The sequence below is a fragment of the Mya arenaria genome, chromosome 12, assembly GCF_026914265.1.
Source record: "Mya arenaria isolate MELC-2E11 chromosome 12, ASM2691426v1".
Lineage (NCBI taxonomy): Eukaryota > Metazoa > Mollusca > Bivalvia > Myida > Myidae > Mya > Mya arenaria.
Genome location: NC_069133.1, coordinates 31920528 through 31948318, shown reverse-complemented (window position 1 = coordinate 31948318; position 27791 = coordinate 31920528). Strand labels below are relative to the sequence as shown.

Genomic DNA, 27791 nt, shown 5'->3' with positions numbered 1-27791 from the left:
GTCAAAAAGTTAGTCCACCTAAATAGCCGTCAACGAGTCTTTTGACAATTTTGTTTTACTATGGCAGACTCGTGACGTCCATCATCCCAACATAAAGTAGCGAACGGTCCTTGCGCAGAGAATCTTCGCGGCCACAATTTTGAAATTATCTCCGTTATAAATTCAAATTTCTACGAAAATATTATTGCCTACTTTTAAACACATATTTATTTATGTCACTATGCCAAAAAACATGTTCAGGTATACATGTGTCGATTTTTTTTATCAAGTGTCCCGATATCTGTAAATCTGGGACAAATCTGACAGGTTGTGTACATGTATAACGGTATTCGTGACCAAGAATATATTTATGTGAAAATAACGACTAATGACAAATTAAATCCAGTTTAGATCACTGTCGGGTATATATTGAACAACTTTGTCATTATTATTCAACATCGATGCATAATATAACTATTTATTCTTTCGCTCAGTGTTAAATGGTAGAGAGTTGTAGCGTTACAGGGATACATAAGAAATGTCAAAATAATAAAAAAAAGTATCCCTGATTGCTCATTATTGTAGCTAGTCAAAAAGTATTTTTAAAATATCCAGAGCAGCCAGAAGGTAAGCATAAGCTCTGATGGTCACAGTTGGGAGACTTGTTTGTCCCAAACTACATTTTTTTTTCAATTTTCTTGCGGTTCTGAAAACAGTGCAGCTAGTAATGGGACTTGGACTGGGGACTCCCTGTTTGCAAGTTTGTGCTCTATCAACTTGGCTCACAGGCCCTTAAAACTTAAAATAACTTAAAGCTTGCAGTTGAATTGTTCAACCAGCTCTACAAACTGTTCCTGATAACTTAATTTGCAAACAATCTGACCTGTGTGGGTTAGTACTGGGACACACTCATGAACGGTATAATATTAGCACGGTAAACCTGGGTGCAAAAGTGGGACAGGTTCAGATCTTGATCCCCACGACTGATGAATACTTGAGCTCAAGCAATGGCTTTATTAAAACAGAAACCACCTTGCATTTAAAGAAAAATGTCAACCATATTTTAAAGCTGCACTCTCACAGATTGAACGTTTCGACAACTTTTTTTAATTTTTGTCTTGAAACGAGCCAATTTTTGCGAGAATCCATGGAAACCAGTGATATAAGACTGCTGACAAAAAATCAGATCGCAGATTTTTATATTTAAGTTAAAAAAAAATGATGTTTTATGCATTTTTCTTAAACCATTAGTAACGGTTTAAGCCAAAAAACATTAATTTTCGAACGGAAATATGAAAATCTACGATCTGATTTTTGTCAGCAAACTTATATCATTGGTCTGCAGATATTTATGCAAAAATTTTCTCTTTCCAAGACAAAAATTAAAAAAAATTGTAAAAATGGTATACCTGTGAGAGAGCAGCTTTAAGCTTCAGAAAGAGCCTGTTTATAAATAAATAGATTATTTATTTTTCATTTCAGATCTTGACATGGATCCAAGATGCTGGTAACAAGGCGGGACGGATTGTTTCACAGAACTGCAGGTTTCTGGATGGGTAACTTAATTTCCATATTTCCGGTTTACTTGTGTTATTTATAAGCAAGATAATTCAAATACACCACAAGAGCGAATCAAGTGGAAATCGTGCATTATGTATGTATTTACAGTCAGTTTGTAGATTTTTTTTTTAACAAATCTCAATTTAATACAAAATTTAAAGCTTATCATGCATATAGTTTGATGCACATTCTATAATTATAATATTAAAGATGTGCAGCATATATATGGAATGATCCACATCACTGGATACTGTATGTAACATTGCATGTGAAAATGCATAGCAACAAGCGATATAAGACTGCTGAAAAAATCACATTGCAAGTTTTCATAATTATTTTCAAAAATTGATGTTTTAGGCATTTTTCAAAAACATTAATTTGCGACAGAAATATGAAAAACTGCGATAAAATCTTTTGTCAGCATTCTTGTATCGCTGGTTTTCAGATGTTTACACAAAATTGGCTCATTCCTGGACAAAAGATAAAATATTATCAAAACTGTTAATCTGTAAGACTGCAGCCTTAAAGAAAACAAAAGAAATAAAAAGGGTTTTTAATGATTTCTAGCAGATAAGTCTGTTGTCAAAGAACCAAATTCAAGGTATCATTATAGCCGTCCGTCATGTCATAGACAATACACTAATGTTATTGTATTATATTTGTATAATGATGTATAGGTCCTAATTATTAGGTCTATAAATCCGGCTTTAAGAGATTTTGAGTTGTGCCCTTTATCTAACTGAGAAAACAACAGATGTTTTATTATACGTATTTTACAAGTGGCTCTGTGAAATATTCTGTGACTGTTATAAGGTGTAAATTTAAAATATCTTGTATATGTACTCAATTTTTTTTATATCATTATTTGTTTTGCTCTTAAATAATTTTTGTTTTTCGTTTCAGAGACTCAGCGCCATGTCACAAATACTTCAGAACCTAGAATGAAAGTTACCGAAAGAGCAATAGACTTTCCAATCTCTACAAAATTCATCTTAACTGTTTTTCAAGGTGATACTTGAGACTACCAAAGACTTTTCAAGGACAGAATTCACAAAACAGTTTATGCCACCATCTCATATCAAAGGATTGTGCTTGAGTTGAACAGCCTTCAAACAGAAACTGTTTCAACACCTTCAATGGATTCGTTCTGATTCAGTTTACTCTTGCTGTGATCTGAGCAACTATTTACATCAGTTCAACATTGTAAATTGTTTAAACTTGAAAATTCTGTCTTCTTGCAACTCACATGAATCTATTTACTGTGGACTTTGATGTTGACTCTATACAGGAAAAAGAGACCATCTTTATACATGCTGGCATATCATTTAAAAAGGAAACAAATTTTATAACCAACATACTGCACTGTTATGTCATCCAAGGACTCAGCTACTGACTCAATTTATAAATACTTCAAAGGAAAAAAATGTCTCTGTCAATGTAATTACTGTTGTGCATAATAAGACATTTTTTTATTATGCCCCCCTTCGAAGAAGAGGGGTATATTGCTTCACACATGTCGGTCGGTCGGTACCGTCTGTAGACCAAAGATTGTCCAAGTGATAACTCAACAATTCCTGGATGTATGGTCTTCAAACTTGACATGAAGGTTGGGCCTGACCAGTAGATAATTTTATGGCTCATCGGGTAAAAGGTCAAGGTCACAGTGACCTTGAATGGTAAATTAATTATAAAGCTTTTCCGAGTGATAACTCAACAATGCCTAGACCTATGGTCATCAAACTTGATATGGAAGTTGGGCCTCACCAGTAGATGACCCCTATTGTTTTTGGGGATCATCGAGCCAAAGATCAAGGTCACAGTGACCTTGAATGGTAAAAGGTTGTCCAAGTGATAAATCAACAATGCCTGCACCCATGGCCCTCAAACTTGACTCGGAGGTTGGGCCTTACCAGTAGAAGACCCCTATTGATTTAAGGGGTCAAAGGTCAAGGTCACAGTGATCTTGAAAGTAAATTCGACAATTCCTGGACCAATGGTCATCAAACTTGACATAAAGGTTGGGCCTGACCAGTAGATGACCCCTCTTGACTTTGAGGGTCATCGAGCCAAGGTCAAGGTCACAATAACCTTTAATGCAAAAAAGATAACAAATCTTCTCCCAGTGATATCTCAACAATGCCTGAACCTATGATCATCAAACTTGACATGGAAGTTGGGCCTGACAAGGAGATGACGCTTATTGATTTTAGGAGTCATTGGGTCAAAGGTCAAGTTCACAGTGACCTTGAATGCAAAAATGTTTCGAGTGATAACTTGACAATGCCTGTACCCATGGCCCTCAAACCTGACTTGGAGTTGTGTCTGACCTGTAGATGACCCCTTTTCATTTTAGGGGTCATCGGGTCAAACGTCCAGGTCACAGTGACATTGATTGAAAAAAGCTTGTCTGTGTGATAACTTGTCAATGCCTGAACCTATGTCCCTCAAACTTCACATTTAGATTTTTGTAGACCAGCTGATGATTCATATGGATTTTGAGGTCATAGACGCAAAGGTCATGGTCATAACACACTCTATCCTCACACTTTGAATGGTCATAATCTTAAAACTGCCTCAACGGCATCCAATGTCAATGACTAATCAGCTGTCATTTCGGTCCATGCTTATTTCATTCAATTGTTCATATAATCCTGACAACATGGCGCTCAGGTGGGGGCATAATGTTTGACAAACATCTCTTGTTGATACTTGGCTCATTTCTTACATGTAGCTGTACCATTTTGGGCAACTTCTCAATTATTTTGTTTAAGACATTTCTCATCCAGCTCAACTAAGCCTAAGTTAGTGTTCATGTTAACTTTTATGACTGCCTGTTTATTGTACTTTTTATAAATTATTTTCAATGACTTTTTCTCAAGAACCATTTGGCTAAGTATGTCTCCTCCTGAAATAGATTAATTCTTTTAGCTCGAGTTGTCTGTCTGTCCGTCCGTCACAAATTGTGTCTGCTCCATGTCTCTTTAACCTTTTGAAGGATTTGATATAACTTCCCACAAATGTACACCATATTGAGAGGAAGGGTTTATTATTATAACTGTTGAGCAGTTTCTAAACTTGACTGTATTATTTCTTGCATTTACCTCAACCTGTTAAGTGAACAATATAACATTGACCAATACAAGGTCACCATTTTGGAATAAAGTAATATTTAAAGCTCATATTTCCATAAGAATTTCAATATAACATCAGATCCTCCACTGTTTTATGATTGCAACATTTTTTTTAAACTGATTTATATATCATGACTTTTATGAACAAATACCAAACAGCAACTCACAGATCTATACTCATTTGGGCAGAATTTTGAGAATCCAAGAATTGTCATTTGATATTCAATGCTTTTTGGCAAATTGGGGCATATTCTGTCACATTAAAATCAATATTAACAATAAATCTCCAACTTCAATATTCTCATATTTTTGTGCCCATTCTTTACCAATTATTTGTTTGTCTATTGGTATACATGTATGTTTATTCATACTGTTTGTCAAAATAACGAATGAATAAAATGTTTGATATATTTTATTTGTTCATAACTTATTTAATATGACAAAAAGATGACTGCATTTTGTTTTATTTCACATCATGATCACTCATAGAGCGAAACTTGAAGAAGTATAGTGATATAGCCACAGGTGTTTGTCTGACTTTCTCCTACCCAAGAGGGCATGTGTTTGAATCCCAAGTTGGAAAACACAGTTCAAAGGTCAGTTGATGTATCCTGATTGCAGGCAAAGAGAAACACTCTATGATGGGCACCTGTAAAATAGAAGATACATAATTCTTTACTATTATCCATAAAACATGAAAGTTGTTAGTAAAATAAAAAAGAAATGGTCTACCATTTTTTTCAAATACAATTCTTGATAATATTTCTTGTAAAAGTACACATTTATCTTAAGAGATAAAAAAACAAAACACTACAGTACAAATTTGTTTTGTAAAAGCCATTTCTCAAATTCAAATGAAATGCCTGCCTTGACAGTGATATTTTGTATTATGATTACATATATTGGTAAAAAATCGGTAGTTTGCAAAAAGCAGTAGCAAGTATTTTCTTATTTCATACTATGTTTTAATGGCAATTGCATCTGTTTTTGAAAGACTGGGTCTAATAACAATAAAAAATCTAATAATAATCCTACTCCCCGATTACTGTTTGCATAGTTTTTGCAATAGTTGGTTTAATCATACGCTGAGATATACAGTCATACCCAATGCTTTTCAGTGCTGCAACACTGCATCTCAGATGACTGAGCTTTTCTTTCAAAAGATTGCCTGCAATGAAAAACTTAATAAATCATATCAATAACAAACAAAGAGGATACTGTAATTGACAATAGGTATACCTATTTGTAATGACAAATGCCATTTGTATACCGGTTAGTATATAGAATTGTATATTAAAACATTTGAGTGTGTAAACTTACATACCTTAAGGAAACAGTTCAAATAATATTCGCTAACTAAACTCTTTCTTAAATTTGTACTTCCGGGGTTTTCAATCAAATAGAACAAAGAATTAACGAACGTGATAGTACATGTGATTAATTAACATGTTAACGCCATAACAATTATTATACACAGTACAAGCGATAAGAAATAAATATAGTTGGTATCGAAATGTGTCATAACCTGAAAACATTGCAATGTGACACAGGAAACAGCTGTTTAAACGGGTCAAACCTTGCCCTAGCAACCAAAGTCAACAAAAGGTTACCACCCACTATATTTATTAAAATAAATAGTAAATATCTATTTTGATTATTCGAAAAGCGAAGCAGATCAAATCACTATTTGCGATTTTTTTTTAGTATACTCACATCTACTGTTTGTTTACATTTTCGTCTGATTCTTCCCCCTTTTGAAGAGTAATTACGTACGAAAGCGTTAATAAAACGGTCGCAGAAATCTTTGTACGCAACTTCGTACGAAGTGATCACTTGCTTAACATGCATTCATAAAAAATAGTCATGCATGACGAAAGTTGGCTCTTGAAATAACCAAACTGTCAATAGTTGATAACAACGACGATTTTGAAACCAGGCAGCTCTCCCTGTATATGTTTCTGCATATACACCAGAGGCACCGTCCCTCAGCACTTTCAGTGCTTTGATTTATGATAGGCATTATTTACAGCAACTGACTCCAATTCTGGTCAGTTTGTGCAGCTAATACAGAGACACATTAATGAACTGGAAAACGGCTCTTCTGGATGTGTGCACTTCAATAAGCAAACAATGTCTTGGTTGACAAATAACATACCAAAATGCAAGTCCATAAGATTCAGTTCAAATGCAAGTAACTCAAGAATAAGAGACGAAATGGTCTCGTAAGAACCACAGTAAAAGTGCAAATAACTTAAGCTCAAGATTGAAATGTCTAAAGAAGATAATATTCACATTATTGTAGTTTATATCTGCAAAGGTTCACCATAGATTAAACACAATCATTCGCACAAAGATTTATTATTTTTAATAATAGGAATGATACTCCTTGGCAGTACTCCAACAAGAGCACCGTGGAGCGAACGCTTATTTACTGTCATTTATTAATATATCTGTTGCTTATTTTTTTGCAACAAATGCATTTTTGTGTAGTATAAACATCGATAAATATATTACTCACGAAAAAAGACGATGTTTATATTCAAGATTTTCAGAAAATCGCGACTGAAAGAGACTGGGGTCAAACACGCCTTCAAAGTTCACAGCGCATGTTTGAGGGCGTGCTTGTCTCGTTTTTTTAATGGAAAATCACCAAATATGTCACTGGCTATTTAATACTACCAATAATAGATATCATATAAATATATCCTATTGATCATGCGCGAATGACGTCACATGTCATGGTTCAGAAATGTGTCAAAATGGCTGATTTACGATGCAGTAAACAGAGTCTGGCTTGTATAAACACATGTCATTTGTCACTTCTGGTTCCAAAAATGGAATGTCAATCCGGCAATAAAAATGTCTCCTTACATCTGTTTATCAAAGTTAGTATTTTGTTGTGAATACACGGATAATAATAATATTATATGTGATATGACCCAGTTTGACAGCTGTTGAAACACATGTTCTCATGATCTCGATAAATACACTAGAATGCTGTCGTAATTGTCCATGCATTTCAGACCTTGATTTATTGCCTGGTGTTGACAGATTTTTATTATATTATTACGGAATTACTGAATTTAATTTAGATAGCTATTCTTACAATTAAAAATTCGAGTTGTATGGCTTTGCTGAGGGCAATATCTAGTACGAGGTCAAGTTCATCAAATCCATTCCCAATGCTGTTAAAACCGACCCAGCTTTTTATTTTGATAATTACAATTATTTTATTTAATTCATTGAAAAAACAACAGACGTGCGAAATTGATTTATGAGTCCAAATTAATATGAAATAACACTTGTTGTTTGCCCATTAATTGTGTCTTTCCTTTCAACAATAAATGATTTCTGTGATTAGAATATAATTGTTTATTGTCAAAATTTCCTTTTAGATTAAACTTTGATCATTGGATTGAAAATTAATACACTGCAAATACTATATTCATTATTTCAATTTCTAACATTCTAATAAGTTTGTTACGAATAGGTGTCAATTTAATTGTATTACAATAGGAAATAAATTGAAACATCTTCAACCTTTTACAGGAGATGTGTTTCTTTATAAATATTAAATCAAAATAAATTCGACAACAGAATAAAACTTAAACCACTGGATTGGAAATTTAATTACCTACCAACTTTGTATTGATCAGTAATTGATAAAACCAAAAGAAATACTAGAATAATAAGTTTGAAATGCATTAAGGAGTCAATATATTCTCCAATAATCTCCTATGCAGTAGGGGTACTTATAGGGGCTAATTATCTATTGGCTACAGGTTATCAATGTACTGATAAGCCATCCCATGGCACGTCTAATATGGCTGATTTGACATGAGGGAAAGGGTTAATGCCTTTTCGCCGTTAATTAGTTTAGTATTAATTAACTTATTTTTAATAATTATTATCAGGAAGGACCTTTAATATGTGAAAATGCCCAATAAAAAATCCTGTGCACGTCTTTAAGAACAAATACTTTATCTTACGCCAACCCAGCATTCAACACTAACAGTGTCCCGGGATGCAGCGGCCATCACATTTCATGGACGGACTCCAGAGCCTCTAAGTCAAGTGAACCATAATAATAATAAGACAGAAAGTAAGATAGAAACCCAGAAAGAAATACATGTAAAGTTCAAGCAATAAATAATTTACAATCATAAAAGATTATTTGCGATTATTAAGTGCAGGAAGTACTTAAGTGCACACCAGTCAAGGTTTAGCTTAAGTCAACCAACTTTCGGTTTCAATATTTTATCAACAAAATTGATCTGCATTCTATGTTGTATGAAAACAGGCATAAACTATATTTTAATCTTCAAGCATGCAAAATAATCTTAAAATTCCCAAAATATGCAAACAATGAAACCCTGTTACTTATTCAATGTGTTCATACACATAAATTGGTACTAGCATTTCATCAATAAACCTGGTGCCTTTCAGATTGGAAAAAATGTGACATTTTGACTAAAACTGAAAATTCCAAATTTGTTTAAAAAATATCAAGAATGATTTAAAAACATAGAAAGATAAGAAAATGTGACAAAGTTTGTTGCTTCATCATACATGCCATATTTTCTGGAGGCCATTCAGGGGGATTTGTTCAAAAGGCTGAAAATTCAGGGGGATTTTGGTTGTATTCAGGGGGATTTTTTTAGCAGGTCTAAGTTGGCGAAATTGTAAAGTATTTTTAGACGCAAGTATGAAAAAATGTATTCACATATAGTTTGCTTTGAAAACCTCTTAACTTTTTCATTATACTGAATTATTTTATTTCATGATTTATCATATTCTTATGATACACTGTCATGTCATACTGTAATGCACTTGCAGAACAAAATATGTCATTGGAAAAATATGTTTTCGAGACAATAAATTAAATTTACCTTCCTCCAAAGTCTTTAAACAAATTGTGCTTAATTCTATCAGCTTTGATGACTCAGGCAATAAGAGAATAGAATAAATATTATTAATTTCTTCCTTCCAAAATAGTAATATTTGTTTGCCTTTGATAATTACTACAAATTAATTGATCACTTGTTGTAAAAGTTTCCTTTTGGAGAGTTTCACTCACATACTGTGGTTTCACTTTGTCATTATAACCTGATGCAAAATTAAAAAAAAAATATTTTTTTTTTTTTTTTTTTTTTTTAAAGTCCGGGGGATTTTTATCTCCCGCCGGGAGATCGGGGGATGGATCGAAATTCCGGGGGATTTTTCCCCCCGCCGGGGGATATGGCATGTATGCTTCATGAATACGCCAACTCTTCTATAAAAAATATTTGTTGTATTAATTGTGTTTTTTAAAAATACATTATAAAAATAGAAATAATTTTAAGTCGGAAATTTTATTTTCACATTTGGGATAAAAGTATGAATATTGGGAATGGAGTCAAATTTCAGCCCTGTACTGGTCAGAAAACAACAACAACACACTGCTTATATAGTAAGGATTGGTAGCCTTTTGTGTTCTTTTTAGGCTGAAGTAACTTTATTTTATATAAACACTTTAAAAATACTAAACTGAAGAATTTAAGAGCCTCATCTACACCATATGCCTTTCTACACCATACTAAAACATAGAACAAAGGCAAATTTTAGAAGGGACGCCTGAGTTCAGGAAGGGACATTAGATTTCAACTGGTGGTTTTCGTTTGGAAACCCTGAAAAATAAAGTGTTAAGTGCGAGGCCAAAGACGCAACAAATCCCTTCAGAGAAAAGCATGCTTATCCCTGAAGAGGTCGACTGGACTCGTAAAGATAGGCCTGAACCTCCACATGGAGAACTGGAAATGCCAATTTGCATATTACCAAGTACATCAAAGTACTATGGATGAACTTCCGCCTACAGCGGAACGTTACAATAGAATGTCAACCCATGCACTAACCTGTGTATTATGTGTTTTGTTTGTAGGTAATCCAGGGCAAGGGCTATCTCCGCTATGTACAGGCGTACCCGATCCTCTTGAAATGACCCCTCTTGTTGAATGTGATAGCGTAGATCACCCCCTAGCAACAGATCCACCACCATAAACATATCCTCCTCATCCTGAATAAAAAAATGTTAGTCACTGAATACCAGCAAAAGCCCCTACCTACCAAACATCACTTAATCTCAGAAATGAATAGCCTAACATACCCTCTAGAAACAACCCCAGCTTTATTATTGAATTGAGGTTTGATGCAAGCATGCCCACAATATAATGATTTTTCAACATCCTCAATATCCCATTAGTTATTGGGACAGGCTGGTTAAAAAAACACAACAGAAATCAAGTTGTACATTTGTGTAGTTGTTGATTATCACCAAATTCTGTATTTGATAACATAAAAGCCCCAACCTGTAGGGTTTACAGCCATTAAAACGTCTTTCTCCATAATACAATGAAAATTGTCACATCATATGAATAATATCACAAAACTGTAATTTTTGGTTGCAAACTTGATGACAATTAAAATGTTACCTAGTTCTTTCAACACAAAACAGGCAAATTCACTCATTCTAGAGGGAGAAAAAGAAAATTCCTTGGGCTTAGCAAATTAACATACATGGTAATAAATTCATCATACTTTGCTTAGCAGCACAGGAAGCATTTGTGTTTATTTTTACATCTATACCTAAACTTGACATAGTGGTTAGTACCGGTACACTGGCTTCTCATCAAGGCATCACTAGTAGACTCTCATACTTTGTGGCTACCAAAGCTGACAAGTGAGTTTTTTCCAGGCAATTGATGTATCAAGTATTAACTTACCTGGAAGGTAAACCACAGGTTGACGAGGAAGGGATGGTCAAGAGTGGTCAGTATTTCAATCTCCTTCAGCACGTTCCGCACAGCCTCATTACGAACACACATTGCCTTGTTCATGTACTTCATCGCATACATCTTCTTGCTGTCCCGCTTTTGGACTATACACACCTAGGGGAATTTGATTAAAGTTGTATTCTCAATAAGAGAATTATTTAAAATGTTTTGGTGTGCAGTGGCTCCATCCAGACTTTTGCCCTTGGGTCAGGAAATTCTATTAAACACTCAGTATGCCGATTCTTTTAATTTAGTTGTGTGTAACCTTGGCTATTCGGCACAGTTTTTTTGAGTTTCTGGTAAAATCATACCACGAGGCTTTCGGGTTTTCTTTCTACCGAAAATTCTAGTCCTATTTGGCCTTAGATGCTTAGACGTTCACAACAATGTATGTATTTTAAACTCCCTGACTGTTGTTATAAATGTCTTGCTTAATTTGTCTTGATATCTTTTTATTAACATCATTTTTCTGTCAAGCCTATTCATACTCAAAACTTTCGTACCATTAGAAAAATGTTTATTTGTTAGATTTAATCTCTTGAGTGATATGGATTGAAATTAAGACATTATATCTTCATTGAGATGTTAAATATATATTTCCTTGATAATTCTAGAAAGTTTAACTTGAAGGCAAAACTATACGTAATTTTATGTTGACATTCTTAAAGTGATACAGTCTATTTGTATATTTACAGTTTTTACCACACACACAAACGTACATACATGTGTACACCAAGACTGGAATAAACAAAGGTTATCCACCTCTCGTTCTATATTTTCCACCTTGGGAAATGATTATTACTTGCTGCGAGTATATTCAGAGTATATTCAGCGTATATATGAGGCAGTACACTCAGTGCGGATGGTGTATAATCAGTCCAGCTACTGTGCTTAAGAATATATTTTCTTATAATCTTTTTAGTTTTTAGAGTATTAAACATTTTCAAACATGTTTCCAAGGCAGAATTCAAATATTAGTTTTGGAAATAATATTTTGTCCATCAGAACGGCACAATTTCTCAAATTCTTTGTTCTTATTTCAGAGAATCAGCATCATTCACTTACGATAATTACATTACTCTGGAAGTGATGGTCTTAAACTGTTACTGTAATGCACAAAAGTAGCACCTAGAAACCTAGTGGTAAATGGTTTAATGGACAGGTGCCGGTATATAGAGTACATACAATACATACTATGTTCAGCTCTGTAAATCAAAACAATAAAGTTATTTCAGTGCAATTAAATTCCAGCAAACAAGTGTCTATACTTTCATCAAGCTTCATGCCCATTTTTGGGGTAAATTTATACTAAGTACCATAAATTAATACTTCCAGACTGTTATTTTCCTTGTTGTATGGGATTATAAATCTTGGTTGTCCATCATATAGCTTTAATAATAGTAGCTCATTAAGCTGTTTACCTACATGTAAGCAAACATAAAATAAAGATTTTAGTAGCTAATCTTATATTTTACCTTTCCAAAACTCCCTTTTCCAATGGCACGGAGTATTAGGAAGTGGTCAAAATTGACTGGAAAAAAGAGAAAAACATATCAAAACAAGAGATGTTAGTGAAACATTTATGCCCCCTTGGGAGCCAAATTGTTAGTAGGATTTGGACACTTAAATAAAATATGGACAATCAGAAAACCTTTTTTCAGCTTACAGTCACACTGACCTTGACCTTTGACCCACTGACCTCAAAATCAATAGGGTTCATCTGCTGGTCATGACCAATAAGCCTACCTAGTATGAGGTCTCTGGGTCAAAGCGTTCTCAAGTTATTGATCGGAAACCGTTTTTCATGTTAAGGTCACACTGACCTTGACCTTTGACCCACTGACCTCAAAATCAATAGGGTTCATCTGCTGGTCATGACCAATACACCTACCAAGTATGAGGTTCCTGGGTCAAAGCGTTCTCAAGTTATTGATCGGAAACCGTTTTTCATGTAAAGGTCACACTGACCTTGACCTTTGACCCACTGACCTCAAAATCAATAGGGTTCATCTGCTGGTCATGACCAATAAGCCTACCTAGTATGAGGTCCCTGGGTCAAAGCGTTCTCAAGTTATTGATCGGAAACCGTTTTTCATGTTAAGGTCACACTGACCTTGACCTTTGACCCACTGACCTCAAAATCAATAGGGTTCATCTGCTGGTCATGACCAATACACCTACCAAGTATGAGGTTCCTGGGTCAAAGCGTTCTCAAGTTATTGATCGGAAACCGTTTTTCATGTAAAGGTCACACTGACCTTGACCTTTGACCCACTGACCTCAAAATCAATAGGGTTCATCTGCTGGTGATGACCAATACACATACCAAGTATGAGGTCCCTCGGTCAAAGCGTTCTCAAGTTATTGATCGGAAACCATTTGGTATTCCGACCGACCGACAGACAGACAGACAGACCGACCGACCGACCGACCGACCGACCGACCGACATGTGCAAAACAATATACCCCACTTTTTTCAAAAGGGGGCATAATAATTTATTATAAATGCACAAATATAACATTATATCATTATATTTACAGAATGAAAGAGTAGTGTCAAAATAAATATGTAGTTAGTTCACTGTAAACTCTTGCTGTAAGTCAGTGGAATTATCCCTGCAAGTTACTTGTCAGCTTGTGAGCAACTGTTATTTTTAAATGAATTCAGAGTATCTGAGCTAGCATATAAACATGTGTGACGATTTGGCGCGAATTATTTAACAAGAGGCCCAAGAGGGCCTATGCTCTACTGGCATGGCTCTTGTGGTCATTTTCAATCCAGAGCATGTACGTATGAGCAATAGGCAACAAATATATAGTTCACTTTTTGTGTTTTGGATAGCTGAAAACGCTGCATATTCAACATCTGAGGACAGAAAGTGTTGTAAGCAGATTAGTTGCATGAACTATTTTAATATGTGCCACGTAAAGGTAATCTGAAGGTAAAAAATATTTGCTTTCAATACTGTACTCACGGTCAAAATTTCATTTCTGTAGCTTTAAAAATAAAAAAGTTGGTCAAAAGGTCAGTCACAGACATCTGAGGACAACATTGATGCTTGTTTGCAAAACTGTACACATGGTCAAAATTTCATTGATGTAGCTTCAAAAAATTAAAAAGTAAGTCAAACAAGAGAGCCCTGAAGGCCCTGTATCGCTCACCTGACCCAATAAAGATCATCAACAATAACATTATGATCAAGTTCCATCAACACATTTGTCATAAATGTGGCCTCTAGAGTGTTAACATGCTTTGCCTATTATTTGACCTGGTGACCTAGTTTTTGACCGCACATGACCAAGATTCGAACTTGGCCTAGAGGTAATCAATATAAACATTCTGACCAAGTTACATGAACACACAAGTCATAAATGTGACCTCTAGAGTGCTAACAAGCTTTACCTATGATTTGACCTTATGACCTAGTTTTTGACCACACATGACCCAGATTTAAACTTGATTTAGAGATAATTAATGCAAACATTCTGACCAACTTTCATGAAGATACAGTCATAAATAAGACCTCTAAGAGTGTTAACAAGATTTTCCTTCAATTTGACCTGGTGACCTAGTTTTTGACCGCACATGACCCAGATTCAAACTTGATCTAGAGAGTATTAATATTAACATTCTGACCAAGTTTCCTGAAGATACAGTCATAAATGTGACCTCTATAGTGTTAACAAGCTTTTCCTTTAATTTGACCTGGTGACCTAGTTTTTAACCCATGATGACCCAATATCCAACTCGTCCAAGATTTTATTGAGGGTAACATTCTGACCAAGTTTCATTAAGATAGTGCCCAAATTGTGACCTCTAGATGATGGACGACGGACACAGGGCGATCACAATAGCACTAAGTGCTCAGGTGAGCTAAAAAGGTGGGGGCCAGCTTTTGCCCAAGGGGCATAATTTCAAATGTTTTGCCAGACGGTCATCATATGATGCTCTACAACAAATATCAAAGGTATGGGCCTTGTGGTTTGAAACAAGAAGATTTTGAAAATATTTCTTAAATAAGTCTCTAGGAAACTTGTGACCCCCGGGGCAGTGCCAGTTTTGACCCAAGGGGCATAATTTGAACAACCATGGTAGTGGACCACTAGATTAAGCCTTGCTCAAAATAGCAAGGATCTGCATAGCTGTTTCAGACAAAAAGGTTTTTTAACACTTCCCAATTTAAGTATAACAAACCTGTGAACCCGGGGGCGTGGCCAGTAATGACCCCAGGGGCATAATTTGAACAAACATTCACAAGCAATTGTGACTTTACATGTAAACTTGGCTAAAAATAGACTTCGCTCATGTAGACTTGGCTAAAAATAGACTTAGCTAAAAGTAGCATATTATTATACTTTCAAGACCCATAATCTAGGCATGCATGGGCGGTTCTGGCTGGTTTTCAAAAGGAATCGAGCTCTAATGGATACCTAAATACTATACAAGTTTCATGGATATACAATCAAAACTGAAGACTGTATCATGTTCACAAGCAATTGTTTACAGACGCACTGATTTTTTTATACTTTCAAGGCCCATAATCTAGGCATGCATGGTCGGATCTGGCTGGTTTACGAAAGGAACCGAGCTCTAATGGATATCTAAATACTGTACAAGTTTCATCCTGATACAATCAAAACTGAAGACTGTATCATGTTCACAAGAAATTGTTTACACAATAATATTTTTTTATACTATCAAGGCCCATAATCTAGGAATGCATGGGCAGATCTGGTTTTCGAAAGGAACCAAGCTCTAATGGATATCTAGATACTGTACAAGTTTCATGGAGATAAAATCAAAACTGAAGACTATATCGTGTTCACAAGCAATTGTTTACAGACACACTGATTTTTTACACTTTCAAAGCCCATAATCTAGGCATGCATGGGTGGATGTGGCTGGTTTTCGAAAGGAACTGAGCTCTAATGGATATCTAGATACTGTACAAGTATCATTGAGATACAATCAAAAATGAAGACTGTATCATGTTCACAAGCAATTGTTTACAGACGCACATACTACGTACACATTACCATCGCATGAGCTCTTTTGGCCTTTGGCCAGTAGAGCTAAAAACTGTTGTCTGTTACCTGTTTTAAATAAAAACTGTTGTCTGTTACCTGTTTAAGCGGTGTTATAGTATAAACATTTTTACAGATATTTTATTCATATTTTTTTCATCAGAACACTTGTCTCCGAAACAGAGATCAGAAAAGCTCACACTGAGCTCTTTGTGCTCAGGTGAGCTAAAACACAAAAGACATTTGCTCAATGGACAAGCTACCAATTAAGCCTCTGTCACACATTCAGGATTTTAACTGCCCTTCTTGATATTATAAGGTCAATTTCCAAATAAAATTTGTCAAAAGTCTGATCAAGATCGAATTCCTCCAAATTATCATGTTCTCAATCCAATTTGTAACTTTCCCCTGATAAACTAGACATGTGTCCATGGATGCCCCCATATGCTGCTTTTGTCACAAAAGCAAGGGCCATAACTTTGTCCATTCTCCACAAATATGCATCCAAATTATGAGATCCACAAATTTATAACACCAAAATACCTTCTGGAAAGATCTCATGAGTGTAAGACTAATAATTGTGAAACAACACAAGTTCAACAAGTCCAAAAATGACAATTTTTGCTAATACAAGGGCCAAACCTGTGGTTGTACTATGTGAAGTGGAAAACCAAAACTCCAGGTGCACAACTTCATTGCCTTAACAACATTCCCCCAAAGGTTATATGACCCTAGGTGAAATGCATTGTAGTTTTGAGGGATACAAGTCCAAAAAAAACAAGAGGCCCAAAAGGGCCTATGCTCTACTGGCATGGCTCTTGTGGTCATTTTCAATCCAGAGCATGTACGTTTGAGTAATAGGCAACAAATATATAGTTCACTTTTAGTGTTTGGATTAACTGAAAACGCTGCACATTCAACATCTGAGGACAGGAAATGTTGTAAGCAGATTAGTTGCATGAACTATTTTAATATGTGCCAAGAAAAGGTAATCTCAGGTTAAAAAATATTTGCTTTCAAAACTGTACTCGTCAAAATTTCATTTCTGTAGCTTTAAAAATAAAGTCGGTCAAAGTCAAGGACATCCGAGGACAACATTGATGCTCGTTTGCAAAACTGTTCACATGGTCAAAATTTCATTACTGTAGCTTTAAAAATTAATAAGTAAGTCAAAAGGGGTGGGGCCAGCTTTTACCCAAGGGGCATTATTTCAAATGTTTTCAATTGCATCATATGACGCTCCACAACAAATATCAAAGGTATGGGCCTTGTGGTTTGAAACAAAAAGATTTTGAATATATTTCTTAAATATGTCTCTAGGAAAATTGTGACACCCAGGGCAGTGCCAGTTTTGACCCAAGGGGCATTATTTGAACAACCATGGTAGTGGACCACTTAATAAAGCCTTGTTCAAAATAGCAAGGATTTGCATAGTGGTTTCAGACAAAAAGGTTTTTAACATTTCCCAATTTAAAGGGGGGGTGGGGGGTGGGGGTGGAGTCCGTCCCTTACAAAGAAAAGAGAACTCTTCCCTGGGCCTCTGCCAACGTCGCCGAGGTCACTTGCATTTGCCCCACTGGTCCCTTGCGGGATAATCTCCGTGGGGGGCATACATGCCATTTCCCCCGGCGGGAGGAAAAATCCCCCGGAATTTCGATCCATCCCCCGGTCTCCCGGCGGGAGATAAAAATCCCCCGGAATTTAAAAAAAAAATATTATTATTATTTTTATTTTTTTTTGGGGGGGGGGGGGGGGGGGAATTTTACCTCAGGCAATAATGGCAAAGTAAGTGAAACCACAGTATGTGAGTGAAACTGAATGTAAAGAAACAACTCCACAAAGGTGAAATGCCAAAAGGAAACTTTTACAACAAGTGATCAATTAATTTGAAGTAATTATCAAAGGCAAAGAAATATTACTCTTTTGGAAGGAAGAAATTAATAATATTTATTCTATTCTCTTATTGTCTGAAAGTCATCACATTGATAGAATTAAGCACAATTTTTTAAAAGACTTTGGAGGAAGGTAAATTTAATTTAATTGTCTTGAAAACATATTTTTCCAATGACATATTTTGTTCTGCAAGTGCATTACAGTATGACATGACAGTGTATCATAAGAATATGATAAATCATGAAATAAAATAATTCTGTATAATGAAAAAGTTAAGAGGTTTTCACAGCAAACGATATGTGAATACATTTTTTCATACTTGCGTCTAAATATACTTTAAAATTTCGCCAACTTAGACCTGCTAAAAAAAATCCCCCTGAATACAACCAAAATCCCCCTGAATTTTCAGCCTTTTGAACAAATCCCCCTGAATGGTCTACAGAAAATATGGCATGTATGGGGGGGGGGGGCAGTAATGACCCCAAGGGCACAATTTGAACAAACCTTCACAAGCAATTGTGACTTTACATGTAAACTTGGCTAAAAATAGACTTCGCTCATGTAGACTTGGCTAAAAATAGACTTAGCTCTAGATAGCATTTTTTGTACTTTTGAAGACCCATAATCCAGGCATGCATGGGCAGATCTGGCTGGTTTTCAAAAGGAACCAAGTTCTAATGGATATCTAAATACTGTACAAGTTTCATCGAGATACAATCAAAACTGAAGACTGTATCATGTTCACAAGCAATTGTTTACAGACAAACTGATTTTTTAATACTTTCAAGGCCCATAATCTAGGCATGCATGGTCGGATCTGGCTGGTTTTCGAAAGGAACCGAGCGCTAATGGATATCTAAATACTGTACAAGTTTCATGGAGATACAATCAAAACTGAAGACTGTATGGTGCTCACAAGCTAGTGTTTACACAATAGCATTTTTTATACTATCAAGTGCCATAATCGCATGCATGGGCGGATCTGGCTGCTTTTCTAAAGGAACCGAGCTCTAATGGATATCTTAATACTGTACAAGTTTCATCGAGATACAATCAAAACTGAAGACTGTATCGTGTTCACAAGCCAGTGTTTACACAATAGCATTTTTTTATACTATCAAGGGCCATAATCTAGGCATGCATGGGCGGTTCTGGCTGGTTTTCAAAGGAACCAAGTTCTAATGGATATCTAAATACTGTACAAGTTTTATCGAGATACAATCAAAACTGAAGACTGTATCATGTTCACAAGCAATTGTTTACAGACGAACTGATTTTTTAATACTTTCAAGGCCCATAATCTAGGCATGCATGGTCAGATCTGGCTGGTTTTCGAAAGGAACCGAGCTCTAATGGATATCTAAATACTGTACAAGTTTCATCGAGATACAATCAAAACTGAAGACTGTATCCTGTTCACAAGCAATTGTTTACAGACGCACGGATGCACATACCTTCATCACCTAAAGAACATTCCCAAAAATTTAAGGACTCTAATTGAAATTGTTTTGGAGTTTTGATGAACGTGAGTCCAGAAATGCCAATTTTTGCATATTCAAGGGTCATAACCCTGGTTTAGCAGTAAAATTAGTGCAACAGAAAAAGAAACCCAGGTGCACATATTCATCACCTAAATACCATTCTGCAAAATATTTCTAGACATTAAGTGAAATAGTTTTTCATTTTGAGTGACGCCCAAAATTGCCAATCTATTAAAGTTAAAGGGCAATAACTCTGGTTTAACTAAATGCAGAAGGATATGAAACCCCAGGTACACAACTTTACCACCTCATTAACATTCTCTTTAAAACTGTAGGTAATATAGGGTTTTTTTTTGCATTTGAGCAACAGTGGTCCAGAAATGCCAATATTTGCTTATTTAAGCAGCGGGAAATAGCTTGGGAGTTTTGAACAATACTTACAGACAGAATCACGGACACTTGGACAGACAATTGCAAATTTAATTGCTTTGTGGATGCATAAAAATGAGAGAATTTAAAGTCCCAACAGCATCCCTTCCCCAGAATGAGATCTTACACAGACGGTTCTCATTCGGCAGGATCTGGACGCAATCTGGACTCAACTAGCAATAAAAATCCAGATCATGCCCTTACCACAGGATGCTGTCCAGACAAAACAGGACATTATAAGTCACAATTGTTTCACTAACAGACTATACATAAAATCGCCTTATAGTATCCAAATCTATCCATCCGTGAACACCTTTGGGTCAGCAGGAGATAATAATAAATCTCACTGACTTGGATTTTTTTTTTACTTACTTAAAATCTTCTTGGACAATCTCAAAGCCTTTTTTGTGATCAGATTACCCAAGATGAAGCTATAGTATTGCAATTGAATGTCTCATTGGACATAAAGCTTCTTGTTTGTAATCCTGAGCTCAGCATATCACACAAAGGAAATATCACCATTGATGATTGTCAGAGAGCGTTCAGCTACAAAATGGGGGTTTAACAAGGCAAAGACTGATAGGATTGATGCTGTCTGTGAAACTGTGAACTTCTGATTATGTGCCATGTTACCAGATGACATTATGATATAGAAAATCTCTCATGCATTTGTAATAGTTTGGTTTGTTGATCATGGATAGATGTAGAACATTTTCTAAAGGTTTTCATTGTTTTCAAGAAATATTCAACTTAAAATTAAAGTTTGAGACTCGCAGGGCAAACGATAAAACTCAAATACCCGTATTAATAAATTTAGTGACTTTGGTTGGAATGTTTAAATAACAAGATACAGTGGTGTCCCCACAAGTGATACATGCTCTAAATCAAGGCTTGAAAAAGTGAGATGAGGAATGGCAAATAATAAAACTTCTGGGAAAGCAGAAAAAAAGGGAAAAAAATCTTAACACTTGCAGAACGACGTATTTGCACTTAAGTGTTTAGTTTAACTAGATTGAGTGTTTAGTTTAACTAGATTGATTATTCAAAACTATGTGGTTTAACCGTCCTTTTTAGCTCATTTCCACAAGACAAACTTTAACACTTGTATTTGTAAAAAGAGTTCAAACATATTTATTTACTAATATATTATTTTTGGCATGATTTACCATATATTCCTAATATGGAAGGCACAAGTGGTGGGAAAATTATTATACATAGTATTACGAGCATTTAAATGGTTAAACAAGGATTCAGTTCATGTGATGCTATAGACATACCTTTTGCAACAGAAAGTAAATTTCCATAACCACTTTTTGTCTTTTAACTAAATGAAAAAGAACATTACAACACGAACACATACTTAATAATTGCACATTATACTGCAAAATGATGCACACTGGAACATGTAAGTTATCTTAATATTTTATCCATGTAAATGCATATAAATTTTTTGTGAACCTGTTAAATTTATCATTTCATAAGAACATCTTAATTTCATAAAACATTCAACAAAAAAGTAATTTAGTTAATTACAAACCAAAAATGGTTTCAAAAACTGAATGCATCGAGCCGGGATCCCCGGTATTTACAGGAAAGACCGGACCCACTACATCATAGAGACAGGTTATTGAAGAATGTTTTATGAAATATATAAACAATTAAGATTAATTTGTAATTTTGGGAAAGACTGTAAGTTTTACATTCGCCGCATTTGACATCTCTTGTTTAAATGATATCAACGAGAATTAACCTGAAAGAAAAATTTACATTTACTCGACTTTTACCGTAAAACTAAAAAATACGTAGTTACCGGAAGTAACATTAGTGACATTGATTTTGGACAACCACTATCGATTGTCGCCGACATAGCATTGTCAGCGACGATTTATCGATTGTACTCGATAATCGTTTCATCACTAGTCTGAAGTGATAACAGTATATAGTGGAAAATGACATTTTAAGATACCCGTTGATCATGTTCACTGTGTGTTATTTTCAAGCTCATCAAGTTTCACTGCTACCAAGTGGTAATCTGTGTATGGTAGGTGTTTGTTGACTGTGTGGAGATTCTGAATCAGGTTAATTAGGAGGTCTAGTGTATCTCCAAGGCTGTGGGCTAAGGACCTGTAATGTACTGCTTGAAGCCACTATCTTGTAGGAAGAGGTTGACCTAGTGATTTTTTTATCACATGTGACCCAGTTTTAAACATGTCAAAGAGTTCATCAAGGAAAACAATCTGATCACATTCCAAAGATTTTTCTAAGATTAAAGCAAGTGACCTAGTTTTTGTCCCCATGTGACCCACTTTTACAAGCGGTCCATACTTCATCAAGGGGTTCATCCTGACCAAGTTTAAACATAATCTGACCAATCATTACCATGATATTCCTGACAAAATTTTTCTAAGAGTTGACCTAGTCGACATCCAAGTGTTCATCAAGGAAAACATTTTGATTGAGTTTCATAAATATTTGAAAAGGGTGGGGAAGGCATAGAAAATGACAAGATTAATGCAAGCTAATGCTCATCCATTATTTGTTTATTTGAAAAGGGGCATAACTCAACAGTATTAGTGTAAGAGTTATGGGCCTAAAGTGCAACCCAAAAAAAAGTCATGTGCACATGGTTTACGGCAACATGTTTTCTAAATTTCAACTGAACAGATTTTGATAAGGGCCAAAGTTGAACAGTTTTTGCATGCCAACACTGTCTAAGGCCAGCATTTCTATATGAATTGATTTACAAACACGCCGACTGTATTTTTCCAAAAAGTAGAAAGAAAAAATGTCATTTCCGACTTTTTTTTTTCCACTGGTTCTGATAAATTGTTGTGTCTCCCCCCCACCCCACAAAAATACTCAATAATGGCTAAGTATTTCCTATGACTACAGTAAAATTTCTGAAGCAACCAGCACCTGTCTTAGTCATATCAGACTATCACATGTTTGAAAGGGTGGTATTTCTGGGTCATGTTTAAAATCAGTCTCGTTTAAAAAAAAACATTTATTATTATTCTTTATATTTAGAGAGTTCCTATTTTTCATTTTGTTGTTTCGGTGTAAATGTTTCGTTAAATTCAAAATTAATGCTTCGCACCCGCAGTTTTGAAATACCCCTTTTTCTCCAGGGTCATTGTTGCAAAGATGGCGACAGCCGATTTGGCCAAGCATATATTCTTGGTTGTGTGAACTGACATCTGTTTACAGTATTTCAATAGAATAACAGTTTTGTGTGACTTGAAGACGGACTCAGAGTTACAGATAAGCTGCATATTTGCGTAATACGCAATTAAAATCATAGAAAACACGATTGATTTCGTCTAATTCAGCAAACACGATTCAGTCAAGTTATTTAACTCAGTTAAAAATAAATTATGGTTTCCGTAAATGGCCAATCATTTTCTGGAAGCAAGCCAGAAATAATCGAAGACCTTTGGTTTGACTAAAGACGCTTTCCGTTGATAAACAAGGAAATACGATGGTATACAATTATAGACAGATACAGGCAGAAACACACATGTTCACATGCAAGCTTTCCCGAGTATATGTCAAGAAAAAGAGGTCGAAAAAAGGTATAAATACCAACTTAGTCAAATGTATTTAAACATTATTTAAACCCATCATCATCGTCGAAGATAGCTGGTGACATATTGGATACATTAATTACAGAATCAGTGCTGTTGTGCGATGTTAAATGCATGCAGGGTCAATAATTGATCATATCGTTAATCATTTTATGTCAAACATACTTGTTAAATGTGTTTGTTTTGAAATTCTTGTTTTCCAAATTTCAAGCCAGTGTTTATTCCTGAAGCCGCCATTTTGATTGAATTTATTGAAACCAATGCTAAACCGATCGATATACAGTATAAAACACTACCAATCGGAGTTATGCCCCTTGGTATTTGAATGCATATGGCTCTAGCAACACCTGTACACATTATTTTGAATGCTTTTTTATTTATGGCCAAGGTTAAATTGTTTGAATGACAACAATGACGCTGAGGATGACACCAAGGCGATGACAACAATGACGCTGAGGATGACACCAAGGCGATGACAACAATGACGCTGAGGATGACACCAAGGCGATGACAACAATGACGCTGAGGATGACACCAAGGCGATGACAACAATGACGCTGAGGATGACACCAAGGCGATGACAACAATGACGCTGAGGATGACACCAAGGCGAAGACAACAATGACGCTGAGGATGACACCAAGGCGATGACAACAATGACGCTGAGGATGACACCAAGGCGATGACAACAATGACGCTGAGGATGACACCAAGGCAATGACAACAATGACGCTGAGGATGACACAAAGGCAATGACAACAATGACGCTGAGGATGACACCAAGGCAATGACAATAAATTAGACAGCTAAAACTGGGTTTATTACATGTAAATGTCCAACATGACAGATAAACACACCAGAAAATATCTATCTGCCATTTATGTTTCAACTTTCTAATGAACTGACAAACATTATATAGAAAGGAGATTGAAACATTTCACATCGAATCCCAAGTGAATATTGCATTTGAAATAGTTGGAAATCAGATCTCGCAAAATGATTGTTGCATGGCGCCATTCAGCTGAGAAATAATGCAATTTGGGCTCAGTCAAATACATTGCTGGAGACGGAATCCATAAAATTTATGAATCTTCCTCTCCTTTGAATATTATTTCACAAAGCAAACAAGAGCTGTCACAGTAAGTGATGAATGCCCCTCAAAGTTCCATCCAGTTCAATGGAAAATGCCATAACTAATATGTCTACATTATACATTATCCTCTTTACTTGGCAAACATGTATGCAAAGTAATCTTAAAATATCTCTGTGCATGACAAAGTTACAGCCCTCACACAACCAACTCTACTGTATCTATATGCTTATATGAAGAATTCCATAAAAAACTCTGTGTATGACCTTGAACTTTAAGGTAGGGTCTTAATTGGGTCTTGCATACCACATATCACCATTATGTTTAATTTAAAATCACTCTCACAGTGCATGACATAATTTCAGCCCTTACACAGCCAACTGTAATGTGCAGGGGTATATGCAGCATTGGATAATAATAAACCTGTGTGCCCTTGAACTTTGAGGTATGGACATCGGTCTTGCACATGGCACATTGCCTAAATGTACCAAACACATGTGCCAAGTTATTTTTTTACATCCCTCTGTTCCGTATATTGTTACAGCCCAGCCACAGCCTACTATACTGTACGTGCATATGAATTATACAGCATTCTATAATGCTAAACCTGTGTTTCCTTGACCTTTGAGTTTACTGTAAGGGACGTGGGTCTTGTAACAAAGTCATTTTAAAATCCCCCCCCCCTTTATGATAAAATTACAGCCTGGACATGATTTTGTCCCTTCTTTGTATATATAAACTCGATTGGTCCGTATATCACCGTATTTTGATGAAAATCCAGTTTTATGATGTCAGCGGTCCATTTTTGGCCGGTCTGGACCTTGCCAAAAGCGTAATATAGACCTGTCTGACGTCATACAATTGGTAAATGCGGCTTGCTATTTTCACAAAGGTGAAACTTGTCGCAGGTAAACATTATTAGCTTTGTTCAATAAAACACATTTAAATCGCTTTAAAATATTGAATTCTAATAAAACTGTTCGGTATAATATAAGAAATATAACACACCACTTCGGGCCATAATTTTAAGGACCGGTCAGTCAGCCCCCTAAGGTGAACGCCTCGGTCCATATACACTTTCGGTGGCTGACTGGCCGTTCCTTATAATGTCATATGACCCTCAGTGGTGTGTTATATTTCTTAAATACTTTGTGCATATATGCAGAATTCCAAAATGATTAATAAAAATTAAGTGTGACCTTAAACTTTGCAATAGGGCCACTAGATAAGACGCAGATATGCAGGGGGGTAAAAAGTGCATCATATTATTACACAGTGATTTACTGTACTTTAATAGGAGATAGACAAATTCATCTTGCTTTTTTGTGCAAAAGCACACTATTACCATAATAATTTAGTGTGTAAGCTTTCGTCATAATTGAGTTATAAAACTAAACTATACTAGAAAGGATTTATAAAGAAAGTGGCTTGTGACCAAGGCTTATGTGCAATTACTGATGGTTACTAAGCATTGGGTTCACTAACAATTGGTTTTAATTTACAGAAGGTCTTTGTTCCGTAAATTTTTAAATACTTCTGCAAGGTTTTGTTTTTGCGAAGCGATGATGATATATTTATATAAACCTTTGCATCACTATACAATTGCAAGTGGGTCATTTTATCTTTTACATAATTATGCAAAGTTTGTAATTTACAACATGCATGATGTTATCAAATCATAATTTAAAAAAGCCTTACCAAATTGCAACATTCTGTATTATTCTTACCTTCTTGGGGACTTTTTTTTCCTTGGAATACTGCTCAAAGAAGGTCAGAACTCATTAAGGTGTCAGGAAAGAGTCACTTAAATCTGCTGTGCTAATGAACTCCACTGGAAATGAACTCCTTTCCAGCATTATGTTTATCGTAAATGTCCAATTAAATGTGCTAGGCCTGCTTCTTTTTGTGAGCCCTGTGTGCTAAATAAGTACCATTTTTCCCCATTCAGCAAACTAAACTTAAAGGGACTATACACCAGATTGGCAGCAAAAGAAGTTTTTTCTGTAACAAATCTCATGACAATTATTTAATACAATGTTTTACCCTTTGATATTATAATTGTAAAAAACAACAACAAATGGTTGAAAAAACAAGAGGCCAAAGAGGGCCTATGCTCTATTGGCATGGCTCTTTTGGTCATTTTCAATCCAGAGCATGTACGTATGAGTAATAGGCAACAAATATATAGTTCACTTTTTGTGTTTGGGTTAGCTAAAAAACGCTGCATGTTCAACATCTGAGGACAGAAAGTGTTGTAAGCAGATTAGTTGCATGAACCATTTTAATATGTGCCAAGTAAAGGTAATCTGAGGGTAAAAAAAAAATTGCTTACAAAACTGTACTCATGGTCAAAATTTCATTTCTGTAGCTTTAAAAATGAAAAAGTTGGTCAAACGGTCAAAGTCAAGGACATCTGAGTACAACATTGATGCTCGTTTGCAAAACTGTGCACACGGTCAAATTCATTGCTGTAGCTTTAAAAATTAAAAGTAAGTCAAAAAAGGTGGGGGCCAGCTTTTGCCCAAGGGGCATAATTTCAAATGTTTTGCTAGACGGTCATCATATGATGCTCCACAACAAATATCAAAGTAATGGGCCTTGTAGTTTGAAACAAGAAGATTTTGAAAATATTTCTTAAATAAGTCTCTAGGAAACTTGTGACCCCCAGGGCAGTGCCAGTTTTGACTCACTAGGGGCATAATTTGAACAACCATGGTAGTGGACCACTTAATAAAGCCTTGTTCAAAATAGCAAGTATCTGCATAGCTGTTTCAGACGAAAAGGTTTTTAACATTTCCCAATTTAAGTAT

General features: G+C 35.4%; 1 protein-coding gene and 1 long non-coding RNA gene across 6 annotated transcripts in view; both read right to left on the bottom strand.

Annotated features, from left to right (window-relative positions):
• LOC128211316 (serine/threonine-protein kinase 32B-like) overlaps nt 1-27791 on the bottom strand; it is a 185865-nt gene that overhangs the window by 89986 nt on the left and 68088 nt on the right. For all 5 annotated transcript variants that reach the window (XM_052915974.1, XM_052915975.1, XM_052915977.1 and 2 more), the window contains 3 exons: nt 12955-13010; nt 11429-11593; nt 10562-10722 (listed from right to left, as the gene is read on the bottom strand). In XM_052915974.1, coding sequence (XP_052771934.1) covers nt 10562-10722; nt 11429-11593; nt 12955-13010 — 382 coding nt within the window. The remainder of the gene's footprint in view (nt 1-10561; nt 10723-11428; nt 11594-12954; nt 13011-27791) is intronic.
• LOC128211318 (uncharacterized) lies at nt 4786-6868 on the bottom strand. Its single transcript, XR_008257271.1, has 3 exons — nt 6384-6868; nt 5775-5838; nt 4786-5319 (listed from the first exon to the last, which is right to left on the bottom strand). It is a non-coding gene; the product is annotated as an uncharacterized LOC128211318 (long non-coding RNA).